Source organism: Tamandua tetradactyla, chromosome 1 (genome assembly GCF_023851605.1).
Source record: "Tamandua tetradactyla isolate mTamTet1 chromosome 1, mTamTet1.pri, whole genome shotgun sequence".
NCBI lineage: Eukaryota > Metazoa > Chordata > Mammalia > Pilosa > Myrmecophagidae > Tamandua > Tamandua tetradactyla.
In genome coordinates, this window is record NC_135327.1 from 231838188 (window position 1) to 231862966 (window position 24779).

At 44.5% G+C, this 24779-nt stretch overlaps 1 protein-coding gene across 11 annotated transcripts in view; it reads right to left on the reverse strand.

The window, feature by feature from the left end:
* The window catches only part of TRDMT1 (tRNA aspartic acid methyltransferase 1), a 68413-nt gene that overhangs the window by 12417 nt on the left and 31217 nt on the right, over positions 1–24779 (reverse strand). For 7 of the 11 annotated variants that reach the window (XM_077154541.1, XM_077154561.1, XM_077154570.1 and 4 more), the window contains 5 exons: positions 24050–24119; positions 22527–22610; positions 20978–21321; positions 18202–18259; positions 16903–17032 (listed from right to left, as the gene is read on the reverse strand). In XM_077154541.1, the coding sequence (XP_077010656.1) occupies positions 16903–17032; positions 18202–18259; positions 20978–21321; positions 22527–22610; positions 24050–24119 (686 nt within the window). Of the gene's footprint in view, positions 1–11171; positions 12581–13363; positions 13601–16174; positions 16514–16902; positions 17033–18201; positions 18260–20977; positions 21322–22526; positions 22611–24049; positions 24120–24779 lie in introns of those variants that run through there. The other 4 variants (XM_077154527.1, XM_077154614.1, XM_077154536.1 and 1 more) reach the window with 3 other exon arrangements.

Consider the following 24779-nt stretch of genomic DNA (forward strand, 5'->3'; position numbering starts at 1 on the left):
TGTGGATTTCCCAGATTGCGGGGGTGCCTGGCCCTGGCTCCCCACGATGTGGAAGGGAGAACCAGCAATCCCTCAGCCTGCCGCTACCACTTGTGTGTGGGATCCTTAAAACCAGGAAATACGGAATTCACAGTGGACTTAACAGCTTGGGAACAAGGAGGGTTGTGTCCTGACCTCCTGCTTAGAAGAGGCAGTTATGGAGCAGAGACATGCCCTGGGGCAGAGTGGGGAGGTGGAGACAGGGCTGTGGGGAAAGGTAAACTGAGGCCTGGGAGCCAGGCAGGTGGCCCCAGGAAGCAACTTCACAGGGGCAGGGGGGAGGACAAGGTTAGATTCAAACCCAAGGGGCCCCCAGAGCAAGCAACACAAAGAGGCAGCGTGTCCCAAGGTGGAGGCGATGGGCAGGGGACAGGGGCCGCTGTGGGTGCTGGCCGCTGGACCTGTCTTGGGGGGACGGCCCCTGACACAGGCTCACCCTCCCCAAGGGGCACCGGCAGGCCAGGCCCGGCAGCAGCATGCCATCTGCTGGCCTTAGGTTGGTGAGGGTTGCGTGGTCCAGAGGCCACTCCCCAGCCCTGCTCTCGCATCTTGGGCACGGCTTCCACAGGTGTCCCAGTCTGGGGGCTGGGACCATTGTCCCCTGAAGTCTCAGCTCTCTTCTCCCCAGTATGCGGCCATGAGAAACGGAGCGACCCTCTCCTTTCTACCTCTTAACCTTCCCAAGACACCTGCTCCTTCCGTACAGTCTATTCAAACCCTCGGTGCCTCCTGTTTAATAATCTCAACGCATGTCACCAACGAAATTCACAGAGCCTCATGATCTGCAAAGGGAAATCCTCGCAGTCGTCAGAGGTGTAGGTGGAAGTGAGTTGTCATGCACGGAATTCACGAGGGGCCCCCTGGCTAAGGAGGGGACATGCGCAGCTGCCAGGTCAGCACGACAGAGGCCACGCATCATGGAGAACAAGCAGGCTCTGCGTGAAGCCACGGGCCTGGCTGTCCCAGAAGAGGAGTGTGCAAGGAAGGGAAGCGTGTGGTTCGGCATGGCGAGAGGAGCGTGTGCATGCGGTAGGGCCTGGCATGCCATTCCAATGAGCTTGGGTAGTGCACTCTTTTCAAACAAGGGGGACTGTGGCATTTTAGGCGGCGAACAGGGCCGTGTGTGGCTCCCCGGAGGACCACTGTGGGGCTACAGTGGTGAGGTGGGGGTGGCAGGCAGAGGCCCGGGCAGGGCCAGCAGGCACAGCCTGGGCAGCGGGCACGGTGGCTCAGCTTCTGGCCTGGAAAACCAGGTAACGCATCCAAGCTGGGAAAGGATGGAAAAGGTTTTGGAGAAAAGACAGTTCCATTTCTGGGGTGCTCCCCAGGGGCGTTCGCTGCCTCCTGCCTTCTGCCCGGCCAGGAAAGGCCGCCGGAGCCTTTGTCCCCAAGAGTTTAGACTTTATTGAGTTCCCTTTTCCCATCTCTCTCCGGATTCTCGTCGAGCATCTCAACGCTACGGTAACGTAATGCCCACATGGGGGGTTAACATGCCAAGGTTCATTCTTCTTCCCCGCGATCTGGAGAAGAGAGTGCGCCCCAGTGTGCGGGGTCCTCCAGGGGCAGTCACCGCCTCGGACGCTCTGCCTGGCGGGGGGGCCGCTGGCGGGCCATGGCCTGTGACCTTCTCCCGGCTCCTAGCCCCGTCTTGGGCCCCAAAGCCAGTGAGGAACCCACCAGCCTCCTCCAGTCCGCGCAGCGGCTCCAGGCCGGGCCATCCTGAGGCCCAAGGTGGAGGGGCCCTTCCAGGTCAGCATGGGCGGCCGGCGGGACCTGTGCGGGGGGGACCGCTGCCTGTCCTCGGAGGGAAAGGGGCGCCCTGGCAGTGGAGGGGAGCAGAAGGGAGCAGGCGCGGGGGCTCCTGCAGCGGCGGGAATGAGGCTTGTGCTCTCCAGAGCGTGGCCTCTTAAACCTTTCATCGGGAAGACCCAAATAGAAGCACTTTTATCTTGTGCAGGGAAACGCAGGGCTGCGGTGGCCGGGGGTCTCGGCAGGGCTGACTTCTGCCGGCAGGCCCCCCAGGGACCATGGGGAGTTGGGTGGCGTCACCCGGGACAGGACGGGGAGACAGCCCCACCCCAGGCTTTCTCAGTGCCATGATTCTAAGATCCATGAAAACCAAAGCCTCTGTTCCTTTCTATGCTTTCCTGGCAGTGCTTGGACTACATTCATCACAAAGTGCTGCTAAATCTGGCTTTGTCAACAATCCCTAGACGGTGTTTAGAGGAGGCATAATCAGTCTCCTAGCAGTAACACACGATTAGCGCATGAAATATTTTTTTATATGACATCTCATGTGTGTCTGTTTCCATTGACTGATAAGGTGTTCAGGCAGCTCCCAGTGACCTCAGGGCTGTCTGTGATTCTGCCGCAACAGTGCACGCCACCATGCCATGTGAGGCCGCGGCCACGACCTGTCAGGGGCCCACGCTGGCCGGCCTGGGCGAGGGGCTAACGGCACGAGCTGCTGAGCCACAGCCCCGGGCCTGCAGGAGGGAGCCCAGCCGAGTGCCCACACGCCACCAGACGGCACAGGTGGAGGCGGTTAGAAGCCGGTTCGCAAGGATCAGCCTCCGTGGCACAGGCAGACTTGGGACGGAGCATTTGCCTTGGAAGAAGGTGGCTATACTACATTCAGTTTGAAGGATAGAAACAAGATTATAACTCTGTTACTCTAACACACCTTATGCTGGCTTGAAACTATGATGTGCCCCAGAAAAGCCGTGTTCTTTAATCCTGATTCAGTACTGTAGGGTGGAAACCCTTTCGATTGGATTATCTCCATGGACATGTGGCACGCCCAGCTGTGGGTGTGACCTTTTGATTACATGGAGATGTGACTCCACCCATTCAAAGTGTGCCTTGATTGGTTTACTGGAGTCCTTTAAAAGGGAACACATTTTGGAGAGAGCAGAGCACAGCTGACAGAGAAGCTTGGAGATGCTTCAAGTCCCAACAGAGAGAGCCAGTATGGATGTTGGGAGAGTGTGCTGGTTCGAAGGGATGTATGTCCCCTAGAAAAGCCATGTTTTAATCTAAATCCCATCTCATAAAGGCAGAATAATCCCTATTCAATGCTGTATGTTTGAAACTGTAATCAGATCATCTCCCTGGAGATGTGATTTAATCAAGAGTGGTTGTTAAGCTGGATTAGGTGACGACATGTCTCCACCCATTTGGGTGGGTCTTGATAAGTTTCTGGAGTCCTATAAAAGAGGAAACATTTTGGAGAATGAAGAAGATTCGGAGAGAGCAGAGAATGCTGCAGCACCATGAAGCAGAGAGTCCACGAGCCAGCGACCTTTGGAGGTGAAGAAGGAAAACACCTCCCAGGGAGCTTCATGAAATAGGAAGCCAGGAGAAGAAGCTAGCAGATGACGCCGTGCCCTTCCAGGTGAGAGAAGAACCCTGAACTTCATCGGCCTTCTTGAATCAAGGTATCTTCCCCTGGATGCCCTTGATTGGACATTTCTATAGATTTGTTTAATTGGGACATTTTCTTGGCCTTAGAACTGTAAACTAGCAACTTACTAAATTCCCCTTTTTCAGTCATTCTGTTTCTGGTATATTGCATTCTGGCAGCCAGCAGAAGTGAGACAGCTAGAGAGTGAGACAGGAAAATCCCAGTGCTAAGCAGGGACTCACAGAAACAGCCAGAACCTGAAGAGAAGAAATCTCCAGCCCCGGCAGATGCTAACCTAAGAGATGAAACCCAGAGTTGAGTCCCAGAGCAGCTAAGTAAAGGCCCTCAGATGCTTGGAGAGGAACCTACAGGAAACAGGAGATCTGGACAGCATGAGCCTTGCTTGAGAGAACGTGGCCTCTTGTTGGCTTTAATTTGGACATTATCATGGTCTCAGAACTGTAAACTTGTAATTTATTCAATCCCCCTTTTAACAGACGTTCTATTTCCAGTATGTTGCATTCTGGCTGCTTAACAAATTAATATACACCTCGTATCTATTATTATTTCATTCCAATCTATTTTTGGGTGTATAAATTTACATAGTTATATCACAGAACATATATATATAAAAAACCGTATTTCCTCCTCCCATTTTTGTCACATAAGCCTAATTCCATGTCACCACCTGTTCTTCCTAACTGTAAAAACGTTTTATAAACATAACTATCTCCAATATCTAATTCCCGAACATCTTCATGAGCCCATGATAAAGAAACCCTGTACCTCCCAATTCTGTCTCCCCGTTCCCCTGGCAACCACTAGTCAACTTTCCTTCTCCATGAGTCTCCTGTTTTTATATTTTATATAAATGGAACCATCCAGTATGTGGCACTTTGAGCCTGACTTCTTTCACTCAGCGTGTTCTCAAGTCACCCACGCTGCAGTTTGTGTCAGTTTTCATTCCTTTTCATGACTGAATAATATTAAAATGTGGATGGCTATGCACATTGTGTTTATCCGTTCATCAGCAGCTGGGCATATGAGCTGCTTCCCTATTTTGGCTTTATGAATACGGCTGTGCATTTCCCTGTGAAAGTTTTGGCATGGACGTGCTCTCAGTTCTCTCGGATGTGCATCTAGGAGTGAAATTGTTGGGTCTTATGTAATGCAGCCTTTGGAGGAACTGTCAGACTGTTTTCCAAAGTGGCTGCATCACTGCATAATTTTACTGAGTGGTTTCACAGTCACTTAATTCACCACTGTCCTAATGTAGGGCATTTGACTCGTTTCTAATTTTGCTATGAGTGTCTTCCTTCCAAAACCGCCAGCCTTTGGATGATGTAACTAACGCGGGCCCCCCTTGGGGTGGTGTTTCCGCTGTCCTTTACGTTCATTGCCTGTCATCACCTTTTCAGTGAGTTTCAGCTGAGCAGTGTGCATCTGGAGCATGTATTTTTATCATTCTGCAGCTCTGTCTTCCAAGCAGTGAATTCTGACCAATTACGTTTGAAGTCATTATTGATAGGTTAGAACTTACTCTGCCATTGAATTACTGGTTTTGTTTCTTTCCTGTGTTCCTCTTTCCTTGCCTCCTGTGGGCTATGAGAACATTTGTTGAGGTCCTATCTTGATTACCATGAAGTGCTTGTAGTGTCTCTGAGTGGTCTTTGTCCTGGCTGCTCCGGGCCTCAGCACACACCTGCAACCCGCCTACTGGGGTCAACATTTCCCCATTTTAAGTGACGTGTGGAACCCTCACTTCCAGCTACCTTCTGCCTTCCCCACCTGTAAGTATCACTGTCTTGAGTACCAGGTGGTGCCAATACTTTTTGTTTCAGTCAAATGTGCTTTACAAGAACTTCTGTTCACCATCCTTTAAGGTGGGTTTCCCAGCAACAAACGCCTTTAGTTCGGCTTTGTCTGAGGACATCTTTACATCCCCTTCATTCCCGATGGATATTTTCACTGGATATACAATTCACCATTGACAGTCCTTTTCTCTCAGGATTCACCTACTGTTGTGGCACTCCCTCCGACCCCCATGGCTTCTGTGGGAAATCTGTGGCCCTTCAAATGGGGGACACCTGTTGTAAAGTATCATTTCCCTCTGGCTGCTTTCCAGATCTCGGTCTTCACTTTTCAGAAATTTAGTCTATGGTGTATCTTGGAATGGACTTGAGTTTATCCAGTTTGGAGTTTACTCAGCTTCTTGAATCTGTGTACATTTACGTCTTCTTGGAAGTTTTGTCATTATTTCCCTGAATACTCTTTCAGCACTATTCGTTTTTTTCCTCTACTTCCAGGACTGAGGACATGAATACTATGGTTTTTGTTAATGTCCCACTGGTCTTTGCGGCACTGTTCCAAATTTTATCAGTCTATTTACTCTGCTATTGATCTGTCCTCAATTCAGAGATTCTTTCCTGTCGGTTTCACTCTACTGTTGACCCCATCCAATGACTTTTTAAATTTCAGTTATTGTATTTCCCAATTATATAATGGCTGTTTGTTTGGTTTTGACCTACAATTCATAACGATTTTTTTTAGCTTCTGAAATTTTCTGTTTTTTTGTTTGTTTCAAGAGAATTTACAATTACTTGTTGAAGAATTTTTTTGCTGCTTTAAAGTCCTCGTCAGATAATTCCAATATCTGTTTTCTCTGTGCTGGCATCTGCCAACTGTCTTTTCTCATTCCAGTTGCGATTTTCCTGTTTCTTGGTATGACGGGTGCTCTTTTACTGTTTTTGGACGTCGTGTCCATCATGTTAGAATACCTGGGCCCTGTTTTAGTCTTGTTTCATCAGGGAGCCACTCTGCGTGTTTAGCAGGCAGGCCTGGCCTGCGCGAGGGGCTGGGCTTCCAAGGTCAGTTTCCTTCGCAGGCTGTCACAGTGAGCTTTTGGTCTGGCTGGTATAGCGGGTGCCTCTGGGCTCCCGATGGTCCTGCTGATGCAGACCAGGTCACCGGCTGTCTGCAGGTGGGGAGGAGGAATCTCCAGCCATCACGGTGCTGAAAAGGCTTTCTGGACCTGGAACTTCTGTGGCGGGACTCTCCTGCCAGTGCATGTAGCTGCCCAGTGTCTCAGGGCTTGCGGAGTTCCGTCTCCTGAAGACGAGGCAGCTCCAGGCAGGGCGCTGGTGCTGGTTCCTCCCGTGGTGACTCTCGATGAGCGAGAACGCTCGCCTGGCAGGCAGCCCATTCCTTCCCCAGGTGCTGGTCGGTGAGCACAGCTGTCCCCATGATGGCGAGGCCAGCGCCCCTGTGGCACTGGCAGGACTCCCTTCCACCCGCGGCAGGAATGTGCCTTCCGTCTTTCCCCCATTCGGGGTCCTCCTTCTAGTCCCTCTGTACTGTCCCGAGTTAGGAGTTGTACTTATCAGAAAGCAGCAGGGAGACATGAACACCCTCCTGTACAGATCTGAAATCAGAATATTTTTTATTTCTCTCTGCACATTTTCTCAAAAGCTCAAGCTCTTCCCTAGAAGAATTATTATTAAGATCGTTTGTGCAGCAGGCAGACGTTTCCAGTGCCGTGCTGGAGACCTGGGTTCAATTCCCGGTTCCTCCCAGGCAAAAAAAAAAAAAATCACTTGTACAATTTGGCTGTTCCCCTCAGTGTGAAAGAACTGGCAGCAACCAGCAAGTGACACAGCTCAAGCTCCATTATGGGATGGCTTCTATATCACTTCTAGCTTGATCACAGAGGCACTCACAGAACAACTATTTACTGAGTGCTTGCATTGGGCCAGGTACTGTTTTAGGCACTGGAAATGTAGCAGTGAAAAAAAAGCCAATCCCCAACCCAGTGGAAGTTTACATTCTTAAAAGCTGGAATATTTTTCATTAAAAAAAAATAGTTGAAATTATACCAATTATCTAGCTTATAGCACATACATTCATTCATAAAACCAGCTCTCAAATAGCGCACTCAGCTCATATCTACTACACGAGGAGAAAGGTATTTTCAGGCATTTTTCATGTGTGAAATTGAACTGTACCTGTATAATAAACTAGCTGAGCAAACGAAGGAACAACTGTTTTAGTAAAATTGACTCATGCTAAATTAAATTCAGAAAGCTGAAATCTGTGAAATATCCATCTTCGTTAGCCAAGCACACTATCTAGTTGTGAATATGTATGCATGTTCTGAGATTCTTAAGGCAATTTTAAAAAATATCCATTTTGCTGTGCCACAGCTGAGGCCACTAGACTAAGAGAAACTGGCAAGTGGAATTCAGAGGGGACGAAAGCGAGGACAGCCTGGGGGCGGGCCTTGAGCTTGAGGATTCGGGGCAATGGCAGAGATACTGAAATCATGCGTAGATGTGATTTCAGAATGCAGGAATAGTCTGTTTTAGGATATGCTACATTTGATGTGACAGCAGGCCATCCAGGTTAAATGTTCAAACACAAAAATTCTAGAATAGAGTTCAGGAAAAAAACTAGATCTACAGCAACAACAACAAAAAGAAGTGGAAACTGTACGAAAATGTGAGCTCTCCTAGAAAAAAGGACATTGACAGCGAAGCGGAGAGAGCTGAGGACTGAGCCTCCGGGAGCGGACAGCGCAGCTCCAACCCCACCCGCCCACTCCTCTTGACTCCCTGTGGTCCCACCTGGTCTTAGAGCCAGCGTGGCTAAAGAAACATGTTCCCTACTGATGCACCTAGGATTTCACCCTGCCCTGATATGAACAGTCATAAAATGCCCGCAAATAAAATACAGAGCAGATGCCTGAAGGAAACAGCAAAACCGTATTACATGTGGCAGAGAAATGAGAACATCCTGAGGTTATAATGGATTCTATGGGAAAATTAACTTCTAATCTTCTAGCTTTTGTGAGCATTTCTAGTCTTGTATTAGTCAAAAAGACAGATTCTAGGGATCAGTTATGGGGCACTCGCGAGAGAGTTTTAGGTGCTGGGTGTGGTTCAGACTATGACTTGGTTTTGGTAAATGTAAGACAAATTCATCTCAGAGCTCCGGCAGTAGGAAGCCAGCAAATGTATTTTGAAGGTGTTTATATTTTTGAATAAATAAATTTAAGAAGGAATAAACCCGCGAAGTGAAACAAATGGTTTCTGACAAATCTTAGGTTGTGGTTGTGGGAGAATTTGAAGAGCATCTTAAGTGTGAAATATTCTGTAAGTCTCAAAGAGAAATGCAAGGAGGCTGGGAAAAGAGTTAAAAAGAAACACTGAGGTTTTAGTATTAGCAAAGAGGAAAATAACAGGGGTGATAAAATGATGCAGACAGACCAACTGATACAAACTGACTTTCAAGAGCAAGTGTGGGATACTTATTACCTTTAAAACCGTATGCCCAGGGAGACTGCCAAAAGAAACATTGCAAGCACAACTGGACATTCTGGTGAGTGAAGAAAGAGGCTGGACTGGAGGCGGACTGGAAAGGAAGCATGTTCGAGGGTTGACATAATCGCTGTGTGTGGCATACTTGGGCATTTAGAAGTTGTGAGGAAGAGATTAACCAGTAACAGCAAAGTCCAAAGGCTGTCTCAAAAGCTTACAAAACCTTTTCCCCCCATCCCTCAAGGAAAAAAAAAAATGGAGCTGTTAAACTTTACCCCTGGGGAAACCCGATACTGTATCAAACATTAGGGACACCCAAATATTTAGGCTTGTCTTATGAAGCTTATGTGGATGGTGGAGAAGCTTAGCCTGCAGGCATGCCGAGGAGCTACTTTCAGAGGAGCTCTTTTGTTGCTCAGATGTGGGCTCTCTCTCTCTCTCTCAGCCCAACTCTGCAAGTGGAATCACTGCCCTCCCACCTACATGGGACATGACATCCAGGGGCGAGTCTCCCTGGTAGGGTGGAAGATGCCTCTGGCCCTGGCACTGTGGGATCAACAATGCCATCCTGACCAGAAGGGGGAAAAGAAGTGGAACAAACAAGGTATCAGTGGCTGAGAGAGTTCAAATAGAGTCGAGAGGCTACTCTGGAGGCCACTCTTAAATGCAAGCTTCAGTTAGACATTGCTACCTACCATAACTTGCCAAAACCCAACCAAAACCATTTTAGCCGATGCTTAAGAACATCTAGAGCAATATGTCAGATTCTACAAATGTTCCGTGCACTAGGGTAACTTTCCAGGAACCTACAGCCTCCCGATGGGCCTCTAGACCAGATCAATCTTGAAATGCAGAGGGCCAGCCTCTCCAGAGCATCAGATGGTTCCATCCCCCATCCCATATTATCGACAGCCCCTTCCAACATGAAAAAGTTACAATGGGCAGAGCCCAAATACCCCTAAAGAGTGGGACAAAAAGGTCAAAGGTGAAGGAGAAGGTATACAGAGAAGGTAAGGTTTAACAAATGAGTATGACTACTGAATCATCATATTGATATTTCTTTTCGTCTCCAGTTTCTTAGAACAGCTAGAAGTGAAAACCTAAAATGGTGGAATTGTAACCCATACCAAACTCTGAAATCTGTTCTACAACAAATTGTTGGGAATGTGCTTTGAAATTTATTGCACATAAAAGAAAAAAAAAAGTCGACTGTGAAGATAAAATACATACATATATTCCTTCCAGCCTCCAGTGTTCTGGAGCAGCTACAAGGAAAAATCCGAGATGGTGGAATGGCAGCCCATGACAAACTTGGGGATCTGTTCTGTGACTACTTGTTGATGAGTATTTTGAAAATTATTGCTTTTTCTCTTTCTTTCCTCTGTATGTATGTCATATTATACACTTTTTTAAAAGTTTGTATAAACTGAGTTCCCTCATGAGCCATGAGGAAACCACTGAGACTGCAGACCCCGTCAATTTCAAAGTCCTCCACCTCATAACCTTAGTATCACCGACTCCAGATGAAGACACCGTGACGGAACCAGGACAGCGCCCCTCAGACGTGTCCACATGCGCTGAAGCCCACCGGCCTGGGCTGGGTAGAATCTGTGAAGATGCGCACGCAGCCAGGCGTGGACCCCTGCACTGGCCCGGGGGACGCACCCTCTCGCTGGGTGGTGACTGGGGCACTCGCGTGTCCTCATGCCCCTCTGACAGCCAGGCTGCAGGCAGCTCTGCTGATCCAGCCTCAGGAGTCTCGGTCTTGGCAGCTTCTGACCCGCACCAGCTGTGATTTCTGCCGAGGAACCCTGTCCCTCGCCGGGGTGCGGAGTGGCCCACGCTCGCCTCCGACACATCCTTCCCCACTCCCAGCGCCGGCGCCATGGCCTGGCGGGCGGTTTCGAAGCCCCACCACCAATAAGCTCAGCTGGATCACTGCAAGTAAAAGTTCACCCTCAAGCTGAAAAAGAAGGTACTGGGCAGTCCCTCACCTCTCACAAGTTCAGCTGCTGACATTTCTTGTGAGTGGTGCATGGTGGCTGGGGGCCGGAGCCCTTTCCTTCTCAGGGCACAGAGTGGCGGCACGAGTGGGTCTGACGGGGCAGGCGCTGACGGCTGCAGGGACAGGCACGTGCCCACCCCGTCCTGGCCTCCACACAGACAGGTGGGGATCACCGGCAACAGCTCCGACCTTCCTCCTACAGTCACCACCCATTTCCTCTTCAAAACCATTTCCAACCTACCTCTTTCTGCTTGTATTAAGTCATTTGATCATTTCTTTACTCATTTTTGGGGGGGTCCTGAAAATGTACTAAAAATAAGGGGCAAGATAATAAATATCTTAAAATTATCTGGCAAGCTATTTAAAAGAGCAAAGATGGTGCAGAAAAGGAGAATAAAAAGACAATTTACCATCAGCTATGGCACAGGTTTAATTACTTACAGTTCTCTTTAAAAGGAAAGGTTATATTTTCCAGAAAACTGAATAAATTAACAATAGATCTAAATGTCAGAAAAAATAAATTCCCAGGCAGGTTTTAGGCATATTCATTACCAATAATATATAGTGCACAAGCAAATAAAATGGCATTTTCCAAATTAATTAGGAATGCATACATGCCAATTAGATGACATTCTGGCCAATATTTCTTCATTAAGATGTCAGTTTCATGCTGAAGCATATTTTCAACTATGAATTAAGGCCCCAAGCGCCTCTGAGAAAACTTGGGTGCTGAGCACATCTTGTGATGCTCTTTTGCCTTCCGGGTGTCTGGAGGTGCTGCACTGCAACCCTGCACTTTTGTTCAGCATTTCCCAGTGGAGGGTAGGACACCGTAACTATAGCAGGATTATAATCATGGTGTGCTGGTTTGAAAGGATGTATGCCCCCTAGAAAAGCCATGTTTTAATCAAAATATTTCATAAAGGTAGAATAATCTCTATTCAATACTGTATGTTTGAAATTGTAATCAGATCATCTCCCTGGATGATGTCATTTAGTCAAGAGTGGTTGTTAAACTGGGTTAAGGGACGACATGTTTCCACCCATTTGGGTGGGTCTTGATTGGTTTATTGGAGTCCTATAAAAGAGGAAACATTCTGGAGAATGGGAGATTCAGAGAGAGCAGAGAATGCTCCAGCACCACAGAGCAGCGAGTCCACCAGCCAGAGACCTTTGGAAATGAAGAATGAAAACGCCTCCCGTGGAGCTTCATGAAACTGGAAGCCAGGAGAGGAAGCTAGCAGATGACGCCATATTCACCATGTGCCCTTCCAGCTGAGAGAGAAACCCTGAACTTCATTGGCCTTCTTGAACCAAGGTATCTTTCCCTGGATGCCTTTGATTGGATATTTCTACAGACTTGTTTTAATTGGGACATTTTCTTGGCCTTAGAACTGTAAACTAGCAACTCATTAAATTCCCCTTTTAAAAAGCCATTCCATTCTTGGTATATTGTATTTCGGCAGCTAGCAAACTAGAACACATGGTCTCCAGCTAAACTCTGAGCCTTGTTCCTGACTGAGAATCTTCCAGCATGAAGAGAAAGGCAGGAAAATGTGCCAGAGTGATTTCAGAGCCTGCACACTCAGCGTCACGGGCTGGCGTGGGGCTGTCTGCCACACCTCTCACCCAGGCCGGGGTAGGGGCTGTGCCCCACATGGGCCCACACCCTCCGAGCCCGTAGGCATCCACAAGCTCTTCTGAAAACATGGGAGAGGGATCTGCTTATTTACTAAGAATAAAAATATGAATTATAATGTTGTGATGCAATCTCTTGTCTTGTTTCTTCATATTTCTCTTCTTAGTCACTTGCTTTTATCACTGAAATCAAAACCACAGGATACATGGTGTAAGGTTTAGTCTGATTAGAAACCCTCGTTCCAAGAAGTTTATTGACAGCAGAGAGAGAAAGTTAAAGGTATAAAGTTGATTCACAGACAGCAGCCAAATGGAACGGAGCAGAGTCAGGGCCCCTGAGCTCTCTGTGCCCTGCTAGTCTTGGCGGAGTGTGGTGGCAACGCGGTTTACATGCGAGGTGGAAGAAGACAAGGGCAAGCTCTGGCCACAGCCAGGCACAGGGACGGAGGCACAGATGGGCTCTGCGCATGAGCTGAACGCAGGAGGAGCATCCGTCACGTCACGAGTGACTGCGTTCTCTGCCCTCCTGAGAGAAGCTCAGTGACTCACAACCCTTTCTGACACAGTCCTCAGACTATTGTGTAACTCGAATGATGATGATTCAATTACATAAATAAATGCAAGTGAAGAGGACTGGAATTAAGCAAAACATTAAATATTCGAAACAGGCTAGAATGAGAGCTAAAACCTTAGAATTAGGAATAATCATCTAACAAAAAAGATGACAGGCTTGATAAAATGACCTCTTTCATTAACATACAAAAATATATACTTTTTTGGGTTAGTTACACTATGCCTGGTATGACATTTTAGAAAATACTCTATACCATATATAATAGAGTATTTTATGTATATATTTAATAATTTCATATGAAAATATGGTATCCATAAAGTATAACAATAATTCACATTTTTAAAAATATAGTAATAAATATTTAAGGCAACAAAGTGATAACATTTCTGTGATAAATTCCAAATTCTTTAATAAGAAAGCCTATAACATTTAAGTCTAATTTAGTCAAAATTAATTCAAAGTAGGACTTGAGACTTATCATCTGGACCTGAGAGGCCACCGTGCCCGTCTCCCAGAGTTACGTCGCGATCACTCGCACAGGATTCTGATTAGTTTAGCAACCACACGCACGTTGAGACTATTTCCAAGCAGGCGATAACGCTGCTTCACTGTTACATTCTCAGGAAATCCTAGAAGAGACAGAACAATTCATAACACCTTCATTTACAACATTAACTTCCAGAGGTAAAGGATGTGTCCTTCTGTTGGAGTAAGGGTGGGCAAGGAGGTCCTGAGGTCTCCATGAGCACCCGATTAACAGGTGAGAACTGCGGCCCAGACGTTTCCGCTACATCACACCGACTACACAGCACACTGACCACACAGCACGCTGACCTCACAGCACGCTGACCTCACAGCACACTGACCACACAGCACGCTGACCTCACAGCACGACGCTGTCTCCAGCGCACGTGCACACGCCACCCGCAGGGTTCCTGGAAACCCGCCAGTCAGTGCACAGCAGGAAAAGCAGCCGCTACCCTCATTTTAGTTTCTGCTTTTAGAACAACTTTATTGAGCAATAATTCACATGCCATGAAGTCCACCCTTTTAAAGTCCGCAGTTCAGATGGCAACTTCATGTTTAACCTTTTGAGGAATTACCAGACTATTTTCCAAAGTGGCCACACCATTTCAAATTTCCACCAGTAGTGTACAAAGGTTCCAATTTCTACACATCTTTGTCAACACCTATTATCCTCTTTTTTATTTTAGCCCTCTTAGTGGATGTGACGTGGTACCTCACTGAGGTTTTAATTTGCATTTCCTTATTGACTAACGATGCTGAGCGTCTTTCCACATGCTTATTGGTCACTTGTTTATCTTTGGAGAACGTCGACTCAAAACCTTTGCCCATTATTTAATTGGAATATTTTTATTGTTGAGTTGTTAAGTGTTCTTTATATATTCTGAACGCAAGCCCTCGCGGTTGTTTTTAATGCTCTGCTTCTACAAGTTGACTTTCTCATCTTGGACTTCTTACGTCATATTCTCTTTCAAAATAAAATAGCCAACAAATACATTTGCTGAAAAAAGTTCTGCTGATATTTGCATCAAAAATGGACCATGCATGCAACTTTAAACTATAATGCTAATTACACAGTAAGGATTTCATGCTCAATACCCTCTGGGATTAATAAAGTGATGAACGTTTAAAAGGGCAAGATTTCATACACTTGTAAGGGTCAGCAGGCCGAGCTGGTGAAGCTGCTTCGTTAGACCTGACATTACAGCCCTGTAATCCAAGAACATCGATAAACACAATAAACCCGTATCTACAGTTGGACACGAGCATGAAAGTGCTATTCTAAAAAGCGTGTCTCCTAAGCAAGCACCTTACTTATCTTAGTGTTAGCTCAAACAATCTTTAATTCAATGTAGTCACAGCTTCAAATGTAGCTATGAATGGGCCTTAAGAATGTCCCAGGAATAGCTTTTACATTACAAAGATAATATGTAAGCTTTATATATCTTAAAATCTGAACTAGCTTATGGGGAAAAAAATTCATAATTTTTTTAAGTGAAGAGGTGATTTTAAAAATGTGGATGCATTAAAATTAACAATAACAAAACCCTCAAAAACAAAGAAACAGAATTAGCAAGTTTCGTCCAGTAAGTTTCGCCCAGTGTCCCTCTGTCCCTGCCGTCGGGTGGAAGCCAGAGCACAGAGCCAGGGAAACACACGGGCGGCTCAACGCAAACCGCCCTGCCAGGGGCCCAGCAACTCAAACGCTGGGGGACCCCATGGGGGGCCACGCTGTCGGGGTGCCGGGATCCCCTGGGGCAATCTCCACCAGGCTAAAGGGGCGGACATTTGGCAAGAAATGTAGGCAATTTAAAAGGCTCACATCTAGGACAGAACACAGTAGCTCAGCAGGCAGAGTTCCTGCCTGCCACGCCAGAGACCCGGGTTCGGTTTCTGGTGCCTGTCCATGTAAAAAAAAAAAAAGGTAAAAGGCTCATGTCTATATATTTTCATATATATATTCAAAGAGCTAAGAAAAATTCCATTTTGACCATCTAAAATTTAAAAATAACAAGAAAAAGTATTTATCAAGTAAAGGGTACAAAAGCAAATAAATATCCTTTCTAAATCGCTATTTTCTGCTGCATAGAAGACACAGTCTAAGCATTTTACACATAGCAACTCATTTAATTGTCTCTGCCACCCTATGAAGTAGGTGCTGCCATCATCCCCATTTTACAGACGAGGAAACTGAGGCGGAGGGCGGGGATTTGCATTCAGCCTGGCTCTGGGGTTCATACTCCTCACCAAGCTTCTGCACCACCAAAGGGGCCTGTGAAACCACAGCTGTGACTAAACTTAGCCCAGGACAACTCTTTGCTCTCTAGTGCTGCTCATCCAAAGCAGAGATAAAAATAGTAACAGGGAAAACGACTGGGGGTTACAGTTTCTGAGTCCAATTCTCAGCTCTTCATTTGTTTTGTAATGTTCTCACTCACTTTGTGACTTAAACTAAAACAGGAAAGCCTGTGTTTTTCTTAAAAAAAAAAAAACACTACCCAGGATATGTGGGCCTGGATGAGACCATCAAGAAGGAGCAGGGAACACAGTGACGAGGCAGCACAGCCCCCCAAGGGGGCGGCCCCCAGCCTGGGCCCCCAGGGTACAGTGCCATGCAGATCTGCAGCTCACTCTGCTCAGCCCAGGAGCCGTCGGGACTAGCACGGAGGGCACAGCACTGGGCCTGGTCCGTCACCGCCCCTCCTGCCCCTGCTGGGAAGAGAGCCAGGGCGGCGGCCTCTCCCTCCCCTGGAGGGGAGCTGGGGGTGCCGGGTGTACTGGTCGCAGAAGGCTCTTAGGGGCGATAACCCCGGGGTTTCTGGACACAAGTGGAGCCAGGACTTGTCTTCCTCTCTCTACGGTTCTACTCTGGCTTCGTTCCTCGGGCTCCCATCTGTTTTCAATCCAGAGGCCCCTTTCCTTCCAGGAGGAAAGCTCCTGGCCAGCCCACGCTGCAGCTTCTCTTTCCTCCACTTACACCCACAGGAAGGCCCGAGGCACAAGCAATAAGAATGAGTCTGGGGACAGCAAACACAAATACACCTCACCAAAAAATCCCTCGCTGCCTTTTCGCATCTTCCTAAAGACAGACGACCCCTGGGGCTCTGTCGTGAGATCTAGAGGGATGGGGCCTGGAAGCAGGAAGGCTGCTGGGGAGGGGTCTGCGGTGGTGCGGGAGGCTGGCCGGGGTGCCCCTGGGGTGCTGAGGAGGGGAGGTGAACCTCAAGGAGACAGGCTGGGGGCGCACGGGAGTGGCAGGGAGGCGGGGAGGGTGCCAGAGGCGGCAGAAAGGAAGGCGCTGCTCCCCCCACCTGGCCAGCCCAGGGCTAGGCACACACACAGGTGGGTCCCTTCAGCTCGGGGCCTGTGACAAACCAAAGCTGGGGTCTGTGGCACCCCCACTTACCAAACTCTGGAGGAAATCCCAGGAGATTTGCTATTTCTCTCGGTGTAAAATAGCGCAGCTTAAGCATTAACAATTTCGTTATCTTTTCTTCTTGCGACAGGTTGGTGAGGGATTTGTAGATAGTCTCAATCTGTAAGAAAACATCCCAGATAAATTATAAAGTAGGGTGCAAGTAGATTTCTTAAGATGAAATCACCAACATGAGAGTTTAAATGACAGACACATAAGGCTGGTACAACACACAGTAGCAAAATGCACTCCACAGGGCAAAACATTTCTGGGCAATAAAACAATAATTAGCTCACTAATGTCAATATAAGCTTTAAAAAAGCTTAAGGTTGAACAGATAGGATACTTCTCAGTGTATTTCTCATTTTGATCCCTCCAAAAAATTAAATTAGAAGAATATAAACAATAAGTGACAATACAATATAAAAGAAATACAGTGAAAGATACAAACTTGGCAGACTGATGAAGTCAATTTTACTTTACATTAAATAGATCATAACTTTCATTATGTATAATCAATTTCACCAAATTAAAGTACTTTATTAAAATGATAAAATATATTAAATAACTCTAATTTCTCAAATCCAGATATTTATTTGTCTATGATAAGATTTTTAGCAAGGGCAAATTTTGTTAATAGTAAGAGTTTTAAAACAGTATAAAAGACGATAACATAACCTTACTCGAAACTATTCAAGACTACATAAAACTTGTGATATATCAGGTTTATATTCAGCCATGACATTATAAAGGGTTACCTCTAAAGTTTGAAAAGGTCATTGCTGTGGAATGGCAGCCCACAGCAAATTCTAAAATCTCTTCGGTAACTATTTACTGAAGTGTACTTTGAAAATCATTGCTTTTTCTTTCTTTCTTTGTGTATATATATATATATATATATATATATAAATGTTATACTTAACAATAAAAAACTTTTTTTTAAAAAAAGGACATTGCTAAAATAGAGATTTTCTCCCCCAAAAGTCAGCTTTTATAGTATGTGCCCAAAGGAAGGCAGCAATATTAAGGCTCTTGTATATAATTTTAGAGAACATTAACTATTGAATTGAATTTTAATTTACTATTTATGGAATAAAAAGAAAGTAGAAGAATAAGAAAAAGAAAAAGAAAAACATAATACCTATATGTGAATAAACTCTTCAGCAATAAGAAGAGAAAAGATTGATTCTATAGTAAATTATTATGTATATATATTCATTCTCAGGTAAACATGTAGAATTATTTTAACATTTTAAAATTAGTATTAAACATAATTTTATTTAAAAGTACCTGCACATCCTCTGCAGTTTGTAGCACAGATCCTGTCCCTTCTATGTAGTTTCCATAACTGGAAAATTAACAAAATAATTACATAGCACCTAATGTATTTGTTAATGTTAATTAAAAAAAATTCTTGAATGAATTAATCAATCTATACTTACATTTTTCTGAAATATCCTGAATAATATCACATAAATATGCTTTGTAATTTGAAAATTACTAGGTAAAAGACATAAGATTTTTCTATTTAAGCTGCTCAGAAACTGAACTTGGCACAATTTTTTTGAGTCCATAAACACCATTTAATTAGGTATCATTAATTGTCATTTCTAGAAAGTGAATAGCACTAGATTGCTATCCAATATTGGCAACCTTACCACATTATGCCAAATGTTACAGGGATGGAAATAAATTGTTTCTGGTTTCCTAATGCCTGTGCTGTCATTTCTTCTCAGGGGCCAGTGTGCTGGTTTGAAAGGATGTATGTACCCTAGAAAAGCCATGTTTTAATCCTAATCCCATTTTGTAAAGGCAGTTATTTCTTTTAATCCCTATTCCAGTATTTTATGTTTGAGACTGTAATCAGATCATCTCCCAGAGATGTGATTTAATCAAGAGTGGTTGTTAAACCGGATTAACTGGAGGTGTGTCTCCACCCATTTGGGTGGATCTTGATTAGTTTCTAGAGTCCTATAAAAGAGGAAGCGTTTTGGAGAATGAAAGAGATTCAGAAAGAGCAGAGCAGAATGACACAGCCATGAGAAGCAGAGTCCACCAGCCAGCGACCTTTGGAGATGAAGAAGGAAAATGTCTCCCAGGGGATTTCATGAAACAGGAAGCCAGGAGAGAAAGCTAGCAGATGGCGCTGTGCTCACCATGTGACGTTCCAGATGAGAGAAAAACTGACTGTGTTTGCCATGTGCCTCCTCATTTGAGAGAGAAACCCTGAACTTCATCTTTCCTGGTTGTCTTTGTTTGGACATTTCTATAATCTTGTTATAATCAGGACATTTTCTCGGCCTTAGAACCAAATTCTGCTTTTTAAAAGCCATTCTGTTTCTGGTATATTACATTCCAGTAGCTAGCAAACTAGAACAGCCAGCAACCCTCTTCCAAGAAAAACTGAGCCTGGGTCTGTCTCTCACTGGAAAACAGGATTTTTTTATTACTGTTTTCATGTGACAACTGGACTGTCACATAAGGGAAAAATAATTTAATACTGTGTTCTCATATATATTATCTAGACATAAATGTGTGACATGTGTATGTGTTATCTACCCTAAAACAGATGTCTCCACTAAGGCTTCTTTTATACCATCTTTATAATTATGGAAGAATTTCAAGGTTGTTTTTTATTACGAAATTGCTAAATTGTGCTGTGAGTTCTAAACGGAACCTGTCGGACTTGATAATAGACCCAACAAGAGTCTTTTAAGGTGGTGGGTGCAGCGAGCCCTTTCCTCGGGAAGCACAAGGCACGGGGGCAGAGTGTGATGGTGTCAGAGTGAGTGTGGGGCGGTCAGAGCGGCGCACAGCCTTCTCCAAGGCAGCTGTAGATAAGAAAGGTTATGGATTCCAACTGGACCAGAGAGAGAGGTTGAGTGGCACTCACAAAGCAGGGACAGGGATCATTTACATAATGTTTCCGGAAGGGCCCAATTCTCCCCTTCTTTCTAGGTTTAAAAGACTAATGTAACATTCAACGTATTTCCTGAATAAGGAAACTACCTAAATGCCCACCAACAGAACACTCTGGAACACCTGTTTTACTCTGCCCAAGCCATGAACTGCTCTACTGCTAATGAAGTGCCCTTCTTTCTAGCTGCAGAAGAGGTTCTTTTGACAACCTAAATAAATTCTGATATTGTTATACCATGAGAATAGAAAAGTTCTTTATTCTGATATGCAATAACACTAATTTACATTACGCAGTACAAACAGACCTGGAAGAACACAGAGTGTGCTACAATTTCAAGGGGCACAGAAATACATGCACATTCAAACACACACACACACACACACACACACACAACCTCGCCACATTTCAGCCAGCTGGGACCACTGGTTGAGATGGGACGACTAGGGGACAGAGCGCAAGGGCTCTTACAACCTTTGTACCTTCTGAATTTTGAATCATGGAAATGCAGTACTTATTTTAAAAAACTGAATAAAATTTAAATTAAAAAATACTGTAATGTTGGGGTGTGAGGGTAGTTCAGTGGTAGAATTCTCACCTGCCACGTGGGAGACCCGGGTTTGATTCCTGGTCCATGCATTTCCCAAAAACAAACAAACTAAAAAACAAGGAGTACAAAAAAATTCAACAAATGGTGCTGCAATAACAGGATACTCACATGGAAAAATAATGAAATGTGACCCTGTCACACAGCATATAAGGGAATAAAAAAATACTGTTTAACATGTTCCAGATGAATCAATTATTTAGATAAAGATTTAATGTCTCCTTCTCCACTGCTGGTGAGGAGCCCAAGGCCAGGGAAGGTTGGCCGTGTGTGGAGATGACACCAGGGCGGGAGAGGAAGCTGTGCGGGCACCACACATGGGGCACGGCCTCCGAGGCTGGGCACGCACAGTGCTGCCAGTAGGCATTTTCACTCCTACATTCCACTGGAGCAAATAGCAGGGAATTAAGGGCAAAAAAAAAAAAATGATTCCAGCAAAACATTTTATAAAATGCTCCCTGTTCTGCGAAGAAGGAAAAGAAGCGATCCCTGCGAGAACAGTTATTTGGAAGAGGCGTGAGCAGCGCCCCTCTGGGACCCACCCTTTCGTGAAGCACGTGGACCTCCTGCACGCGGGCGTGACGATGTCCAGGAGAAGCGCGTATCGCAGCAACGACCTCGGGGACAAGAAGTACTGCTTCTTGTCAACATCATCTTCCAGAAAATCCTTCAGCATTTGGACAGAGGGGTCGCTGTCCTGTTGACATTTCCTGCCAATCTCTTCTGCAGTTTCAAGCTTAAAAAGTACGGCCTTTTTTCCAGGACACTGTGGGCTGCCATCACATAAAATATTAGGTTCAATTTTCTTTTCTTCTATTTTCTTTTCTGTAACTATTGCACATTTTTGTGGCTTTTCAGATCCAATCTTGGGGAACTCCATTAGTACCTGGCATTAAGCAAAATACACAAAGTGTCAAATGGTTTATTAAAAATAAAAGACAAAGTTATAGCACGTAGTCAATATATGCAAAAGTTTCTTTAGCTTTTATCAGAGTGTCATTAAAACCACAGAAAATGTGGTCTGCTTGTATTTACACAACTTATTCCAGGTTGTTCATCACACAGCTATGATGTCACCAGGCTACCGCTCACTTATTTCATGGGATTACCATTTTCCAAATTTATTAATGAGACATTCAACAAAATAACCAGAAGCATGTTGCACATAGATAAGCAACGTATTTGGAAAAGAAATTTAGAAAGCAACGTTAACATTTCCTGAAAACGTTTTTGGATTAAAGTTTGCCATGGTGCTTCATTAAAAAGGAAAAACTGAGTCATATTCATGGTCTAAAGGAAAAACAGTGCCAAAAAAAGAAAAGTGCTTTTTATACTGAAGTTATTTCTACTCATGAGTCCCTTAGGGAAAAGTTGTCTCAGCAAAACCCATAACCATGATAAAGTCTCACTCTGTAAAAGAAAAGCAGTTCCAGAATTTCCGTGATGATGTCTGTATTAAAATATGATCTACTTCACTTTTGGAACTGCCTACCCTGGAGAGAGGGAAAGGTGGCATGGCATTCTAGGGGCTTCACGACACCACCCACCTTTCAGGAAAAGCCCCATCGGCCCCTGGGAGGCTCAGGCTGGCTGCACCCTGGAGGCTGACTGTGTTCAAAGCCTTTCTCTGACTGAGGCACACAACTGTTCCCGAGACCAGGGAGCGCTCTACGGCACTCGGGCACTTCATCCTGCTGCAATGATCACCACCGTACATGATCGCAAAGAAAATGCAACCAAGAGTGTACATTAAATTTTATCAAAAGCAGCCAATGACTTCTACTGGAGAAAAAAGAATAAATACAAAATAGTCAATTATAGGGGAAATCTGGGGGTAGGGGGTGAGTAGCAGCACTAATCGTACTTTTAATTTTAACTGGTTGATTTTCTAACAATGAAATAAAAGCTTTGGTTTTCTGTTTTGTTCTTGGTTTGCTTAAAGCAATAGAAGTGGCATGAGGAAAGGAAAAAGAGTGGGTCAGGGTCTCCTCTGTGGACTCTGGAGGACACACATTAAGTTACCCAAAGCAGTTCTTGAAAACAAATTAGCAGACTGCAATGTATCTGCTATAAATCAATACATAACAATACCTGTCCAGGGACTTGAAAAGGTAACGGCTCTGACTGAAGTTTTGCAATAAGGAAATACCGCAGCCTCGAGTTTGGAATGCCAAGCTGCAAGTCAAACACAGCACTAGTTATGGCGGGAAGTTAGAGAGATCGACCCCAACTACAGCCACGTAGGAATAACGCGTCCAGGTTTACATTTAGCTCCCTCCAGGGCCAACTCTGCTGTTGATTTGTGGAACTCTTCTTTGCAGCAAATTCTTAAACTTTTTAAACTGTTGCTTTGTACATTTACTTAAATGAGATAAAGATTGAATCTAATGAATCATTTATCTGAATCACTTTCATTTTATATTTCCTAGGTAAGAATTTATATAAGCATTTCTGAAACCTTTACTGATAATACAGTAATCATGAGAAAATGAAATTCAAATACAACTATTCTTGGCTACTTACTATTTCACTCTATTAAAAAAAGATTCACTAAAATTTAGAAATTAAAAGGTAACAAATGTGATATAAATTTAAATAGATCAGATATATTGCAAATTTCTGCAGCTTTTATATTTAATTTTTTTTTTTTTGGTATGCTGTATGGCGGGGGTCACATTTCATTCTTTTTCCATGCGAGTATCCCCTTATTGTAGCACCATTTGCTGAATTTTTGTTTGTCTGGTTTTTCTTTTGTTTGCTTGCTTGTTTGTTCGTTTGTTTGGAAGTACATGGGCCAGGAATGGAACCCGGGTCTCCTGCATGGCAGGCAAGAATTCTACCACTGAACTACCCTTGTACCCCCTATATCTAATTTTTGAAATGGGTTTTCTCTTGGCTTCAGGGCAAAGAACTGTATAATATGAATAAAGTTGATAAGGAGCTAACAATAACAATGGCAAAAGAAAAAATAGACACTGACATTCGCAAAATCAAAGACCTGCCAAACATTTTCTCATAACCAATTTGATTTCTTACCCATGAAATGGAAGTAATGCTTGCATTTTAATGTAATGTCAGAAAAAAAGTTATTAGAAATTATCATATATTCATTTTTTTAAAATAAAAAACATATATTCATTTTGTTTTCTATTTTGGATTATTTTGAAGCACTATTAAACTATAAAACACCTATTTCGGAAATGCCAAACCATATATTTTCAAAATGACACTATTCTTTATTTTCCATGTGAAAGGAAAAATATATACTCTATGAGCATCAAGTTATATGGTACAACTTTTCATAAATTATGTATAAATAACTCCACAGGCATATTCCTTAGTAAGTTAAATCCATGTCTGAACAAATTTCAGGATATACCTAGAATATGACCCAAAATAGATCCATTCTACTTACTGAGTCAAATTCCCTTTGAATTATAATATACTAGGGCAGGCCACGGTGGCTCAGCAGGCAGAGTCTCGTCTGCCACGCTAGAGACCCGGGTTGGATTCCCGGTGCCTGCCCATATGAAAAAATACATATATATATTCATATATATATATATATATATGTATATATATATATATATATGGTTTATAACTGTGGTACCTACAGAGGTTGGAGATAACAGAAATTCTTGGTACTGAAAGCCACATTTTTCTATTGTTTGCACCATCAGGTCTCTAGAAAGGAGAGAGAAAAGAAAAGTTTTTACCATAGACCTGAAAATGGGCTTATTCTATATAAAAGACCAGATATAAAACATCATTTTAAGTGAAAACTGAATCTTCACTGAAGCTGTCTAGAAAGAGAGTGATCCGAGGTCTTCACTAACTCCAGAGCCTCAGAACTCACATCTAAAGAAAAGGTACAAGTAATGCTCTACCACAGAGCCCGTATCCCGCTGATGGCAGGGAGAACCTCTCAGCCACTGCTGACCGCCCTGCTGTGAGGGCTGGGCCTGCATCCTCACGTGCAGATGAGAGGGGAGCTCAGTCACAGAGCCGCCGGATCTACGGGCGGACGGGGCCCTGCCACTGGGTACTCCACCCGTCCACACGTGGGGCAGACTGCCAGCCTGCGGGGCACGCCAGGCAACAACGGAAGCAACTAAAATTGAGAAACACAATTCTCACTAAATGAATGCTTATTCTGGAAAAAATCAAACATTTCAAAATGGGAGAATATTGGTTGACCCAAACTTGGTAATAATTTACATTACTTATCAGTAAAAACCTTATTGAGGAACATGGTGGTCTGGAACTGCATGCACCCCAGAAAAATCATGTTCTTAAAGCTAACCCATTCACACGGGTGTAGACCCATTGTTTACAGTGAGGTGA